The sequence below is a fragment of the Triticum dicoccoides genome, chromosome 2A, assembly GCF_002162155.2.
Source record: "Triticum dicoccoides isolate Atlit2015 ecotype Zavitan chromosome 2A, WEW_v2.0, whole genome shotgun sequence".
NCBI classification, from domain to species: Eukaryota; Viridiplantae; Streptophyta; class Magnoliopsida; order Poales; family Poaceae; genus Triticum; species Triticum dicoccoides.
This window is the reverse complement of record NC_041382.1, coordinates 703,028,567-703,033,775: the sequence shown is the minus strand read 5'-3', so window position 1 is coordinate 703,033,775 and position 5,209 is coordinate 703,028,567. Positions and strand designations below refer to the sequence as shown.

The following is a 5,209-nucleotide window of genomic DNA, read 5'->3' as shown; positions in this document are numbered from 1 at the left end:
GGTCACGACGAGGGCATTGTTCGCCGCCTCACCCGGCCTTGGGCCAGAGGCTTCCTGCCCGAGGTGCCCACTTGTACCAAGATCTGGGGTAGTGAGTGGGCCATTGAACCGGATGGGAAGCCGTGACTAGGGGGTTGTGCATGCCGTCTTCTGCTCGTTGACTGGTATTCCCGTTGCCATGTTGCTTCCCGTGGCTCACACCATTGGTGGCAGGTGGGGGCACCCACATGGTTCATGGTGGGTCTGCTTCTACATGCGAAATATGTGTTGACCGATGGTGGTGCAAGGGTTTGGGGTTCTAAAATGTTGGGGCGATGGCCCTTGATGGCGAGGTCGTGCGATTATCTTTATGGCGAGCAACGTTGTGATGCTGGTGGCATTTCTCCTCGGCTATATGGACAACGAGGAACGAGGCGACGGGGATCCTGGAGGTGGTGGCGGTGCTTCAGTAGTGGCGCCCCGGGATCATGGTGTGGTGGCGGTGGACTTTTGGGACCATAACACCTCGGTGCGCCGCGGTGAGACATCGACCGAAAGGTCCGCACTCTGGCTGTAGCGATGCATGTGTGTGTCATGTCTCTCTTGGTGGCGTCATTGTGCTTCCCCTCCCGATGCTAGGGCTCTAGTGAAAACCCTTGAGCATACCTTCGGTCACAATGTCGACGTTGTGTTGCATAATCACCCACTTGGGGCCGTCGTCATGGACCTTGGCTATCCTCCGGTCCAGTCTTATCGGCGGGCAAGCTCAGATCATATCTGAGTGCCCCTTTAGCTCTAGCATTGGCAGTCCAGACAGCTTTGTATCGTTCCTCATTGTCTGCATTGAGGATCGACGCCCCACGGCCAGAAGCGAGAGGCAATGTGGTTGGCCCATTTTGGTTGATTTTTTTTCTATTGCTTGGTTTTTGCGTGTTTCTGTTGCTTTTCTGCCTTTTTTTACTCCTTTTTTTACTTTCTATTAAGTTTATTTTCCCATGTTTTCATTCTGTTTTTTTTCATTTTATCTTTGTTATTTTACTTTTTTTTCTTTTTCCCTATTTTAAAATTTGTCAAAATATTGAAACTTAATTTTAAATGTTAAATTTTTTGTACTAATTGAGGATTTTGAAATCATGATTTGTTTTTAAATTCGTGAGCATTTCACTAAAACTCTTGAACATTTTATCAAAAGCGCCGACACTTTTTGCATTCATGAACCATTTTCCATAATTCAAGAGTATTTTTCAAAAAAATTGCAAACATTTTCTTAATACTAATATAAAAAGCGGTGTCCGGTTTTTTCAGAGGCAGAAGCGCTTGATTTTTTGACCTTTTCTCAGTGAAGGACACTAGATTTTTCTCAATGGAGCCAGGCGGTTGAGCGCTACTTAATTTGAGTTTTTACAACACAACTTATGATGTAATTAACCCACTAATGGGCGATCACTAATGGCCTTAGAGATTTTTCTAGGAGTTAAATGGGACCTGCCTGCTTGCATTGAAGAGCCAAAAAAAGTTGGTGTAATGCATACAGATACAACTGTCTGCGATGCCTCTTCACTGGTTAAAGGTTATGCGATGATGCCATTTTCGAGCATCGAAGGTGGAGGCCAATCTAGAATAGCTGATTATTCCTTCTCTTTTCAGTGACTGTGTGATGGTTTTGTCTTGTCTCCATGAACAACCGTACGTCCAGCATCTGCAGCTGAGTTCATCTGTTCTTGGACTTGATGCCTTAGGTCGATCACTGCACCCACTACCAAGACCCGGATTCAATGAAGCGACATATGCCTCTGTAATGCCTATAGCAGTTCGATCGAAGCTCTAAGATCATTTGCTTTCTTGTCGCCGCTAACCGTTTTAATGCAACTAGCGCCGCCGTCAACCAGGTAGGTAGGTCGTCGATCTCTCCGTCGATCGTACGTGCACCGGGGGTCCTCGGCTACTATATAAACGAGCTCCCACTGCCAGCATCATGCACACCACTCGCAAGCATACCAGCATCACACACTACGGCCTAGACACGGAGATGGGCCGCCGCACCGGAGCCAGCCTCGTCCGTGCCCTGCTGTTCGCGTCGCTCTTCGCCGGGTTCGCGGCGCATCTCGCCGCGGGGGAGAAGGACTGCTACGACGAGAGGGACAGGATCATGAGCATCTGCATCAAGAGCATCAAGAAGGAGGGCTTCTACATGCCCCCAAGCCAGGCCTGCCGCAACGAGGTGAAGAAGGTCGACATGCCCTGCATCTGCCGCGTCCTCACCGCCTCCGACGAGCGTACCGTCAGCCCCGTGAAGCTCGTCCACCTCGCCCACGACTGCAAAATCAAACTCACCGTCGGGAGCAAATGCGGAAGTAAGCAACTAAGTAGAGGCTTTGCGCAATTCATTTTTCTGTTTTGCACGGGCTCGTCTAATCCACGCACGACTTAATAATTGCAGCTTACACCGTAGCGCCAGTGCCACCACCCGCGCACGCGTGAGGAGCTTCGATCATGGGGATCGCGCGAGAGGAAGGCCGGTGAAGAAGACTGAGATCATTGGCAGAATAACTAAATAAAGTGCGCGCGTACGTGCCTGTATGCTGAGCTATATAGTGACTATCATCATCGTCGTAGAATGTAATCTGCCATGGCATGTTCCCCTCAGAGATCCCAATAATAAATTAACAATAGTAAGAATAAAAGCCTTCTGTCTAGAATGCTACACTTCATGCATTACAAAAGACCGCAGTTGCTACGAGTTCCGCCTTGGCACCTTTTTCTTTATTATTGCTCGTTTGAATCTAACATGGCGTTGTTGGAACGAAGTGAATACGATTTAACATGTCCTTCCAACAATATATTCTCATGTCACCATTCACAAAAAGTTTCAAAACAAAGTTTGTGAATAAAAAAACATTCTACCATCCACAAAAGTTTAGCATATTTTTGTAGGAACACAAAATGTTGATGATTTCACACACACACACACACGCACACACAAAATGTTAGCATATATTCAACAAAAGTTCGCAATTTCATAAATTGGTCCAAAAGTTCAAAAAATGTTGATGATTTTACAAATATTCTTGAATTTCCAAAAAATCATAAATTTTTAAAATATTCTCGGAATTATAAAATGCGTGTGAATTTTAAGATTTCACATATTTCAGAAAAAATAACCAATTTGAAAATGGTTCGCGAATTTGAAAAACTGAGGGCGTCTTTCAAAAAGGTTAATGGCTTTGGAAAAGTATACGAAATTAAAAAAATGGCTTGGAGAAAAGTTCAATGGTTTGTAAAAAGGAGAAAATAAAATACAAAACTAAAAACGAGAAAGAAAGGAGAAACCAGAGGAAAAATCAATTAATAAAAGAAAAAATGGTTCAACAACGGTTCTAGAGCCTTCCCTAAACTGGAATGGCCGGCTCATAGAGAGCACGGGCACGCGGAGGGTCACTACCTACATGAGAAATAGGAGGCGCCCTTTGGCAGTTCGAGGAAGGTTCCGATATGTTTTTGTTTCCTTTCGCTTTTATTTTTCTCTTCGTTATTTGTTCTATTTTTTTGTTTTTTAATTTACTATCTCATTTTCTCCGTTTGTGGTCTTTCTTTTATTAGTTTGAACTTGTGATTATTTTAGTCCGCCAGGTGTCAGTGTATGAACATTGTTTTAATACAATTTGACCATTTGTAAATTGCAATACACTCTAAACATTTTCTTGGATAAACATTTGACATTTATTTACTTTATGTTTCTCTTTTATGTTTTCTCCTGGTTTTAATTTTTCAGTTTGTTACATGTAGACTATTTGCTAAATACATGCTGAATATTTTTCTATATACTGGTTGTACATTTTTAAATATATGGTGAGCCTTTTAAACATGTGTAAGACATTTTTCAAATATATATCAAATGTTTTTTTTCAAAATACATGGTGAACATCCTTTTTACTCGTTCAACTATTGTTGAAGATCCCTATTGTACATTTTCAAATGCATAATGAACATTTTTTAACACACGTTAAACATGTTTCAAATATAAGTCAAAAAAATTCTAAGTGCATGATGAAATTTTAAACAAAAACATTTAACCTTTTTAATATACTTGTTGAATTTTTTTAGACATGTGCTAAATAATTTTTAAAGACATGTCAAACATTTTTCAAGTACTTATAATATGTGTCAACCATTTTCCTAAATATACGGTGAATATATCTGAAAAATGCGTTGAACATTTTAAAGGTACATGTTAAAAGAAATTTAATTGCATGGCAATTTTTTAGGATACACGATAAAAAAATTAAAATACATAATTAAGACACAATGAGCTTCTGTTAACATCTTAACTTTTGTTTGGAAAAGAAACGGTTCATGTCGACACGGGCGGAGCCCCACCCCATCGCTACCTGCTCGCCCTTCCCCCTCGCCACCACCGGTCATCCATACCGAGCAAACTTTCACCATGGGATCGCGACAACGGAGCGTTTTCCTCCTTCCTCTTCTCCTCCTCTCATTTCCCTCTACCCCCTAGTCCTAGCTCGGCGCCGACGCTTATCGGGGCTCTTTCGTCATGCTGTTGGGGGTTGGTCGTCCCAGGAGGTGGTCGATATGGCCATGAGGGCCAGCGCCTTGCGTCCCATTGGCCTGCGATAACCCACAAGTATAGGAGATCGTAACAGTTTTCGAGGGTATAGTATTCAACCCAAATTTATTGATTCGACATAAGGGAGCCAAAGAATATTCGCGAGTACTACATGTTCAGTTGTCAATTCAACCACGCCTGTAAGACTTAATATCTGCAGCAAAGTATTTAGTAGCAAAGTAGTATGGAAGTAACGGTAACAGTGGCAAAAGTAATAGCATCGGTTTGTAGTGATTGTAACAGCAGTAGCAACGAAAGTAACTTAGCAGAGATCAATATGTGAAAAGCTTGTAGGCAATGTATCGGCAATGATAATTGTGTCGAATAATATTTATCATGTAGCAGTTATAACCTAGGATGACATAGAACTAGCTTCAATTCATCAATATAATGTAGGCATGTATTTTGTATATAGTCATACGTGCTTATGGAAAAGAACTTGCATGACATCTTTTGTCCCACCCTCCGGTCCCTCCCGTGGCAGCGAGGTCCTAATGGAAACTAAGGGATATTAAGACCTCCTTTTAATAGAGAACCAGACCAAAGCATTGGCACTTAGTGAATACATGAACTCCTCAAACTACGGTAATCACAGGAAAGAATTCC

The 5,209-nt window shown here is 42.4% G+C and overlaps 1 protein-coding gene across 1 annotated transcript; it reads left to right on the top strand.

The window, feature by feature from the left end:
• Window positions 1-1,993: 1,993 nt before the first annotated feature.
• On the top strand, window positions 1,994-2,719 carry LOC119351962. Its single transcript, XM_037618724.1, has 2 exons — window positions 1,994-2,333; window positions 2,420-2,719. The coding sequence occupies exons 1-2, from the start codon at window positions 2,009-2,011 to the stop codon at window positions 2,458-2,460; spliced, it is 366 nt and encodes a 121-aa protein (XP_037474621.1). The 5' UTR covers window positions 1,994-2,008; the 3' UTR covers window positions 2,461-2,719.
• The last annotated feature ends 2,490 nt before the right edge of the window (window positions 2,720-5,209 follow it).

Bases quoted from the DNA above. Each gene is read 5' to 3' on its own strand.
- LOC119351962 (XM_037618724.1), top strand. From the start codon at position 2,009: ATGGGCCGCCGCACCGGAGCCAGCCTCGTCCGTGCCCTGCTGTTCGCG. The intron at 2,334-2,419 runs GTAAGCAACTAA...TAATAATTGCAG, and splicing joins CGTCGGGAGCAAATGCGGAA to CTTACACCGTAGCGCCAGTG.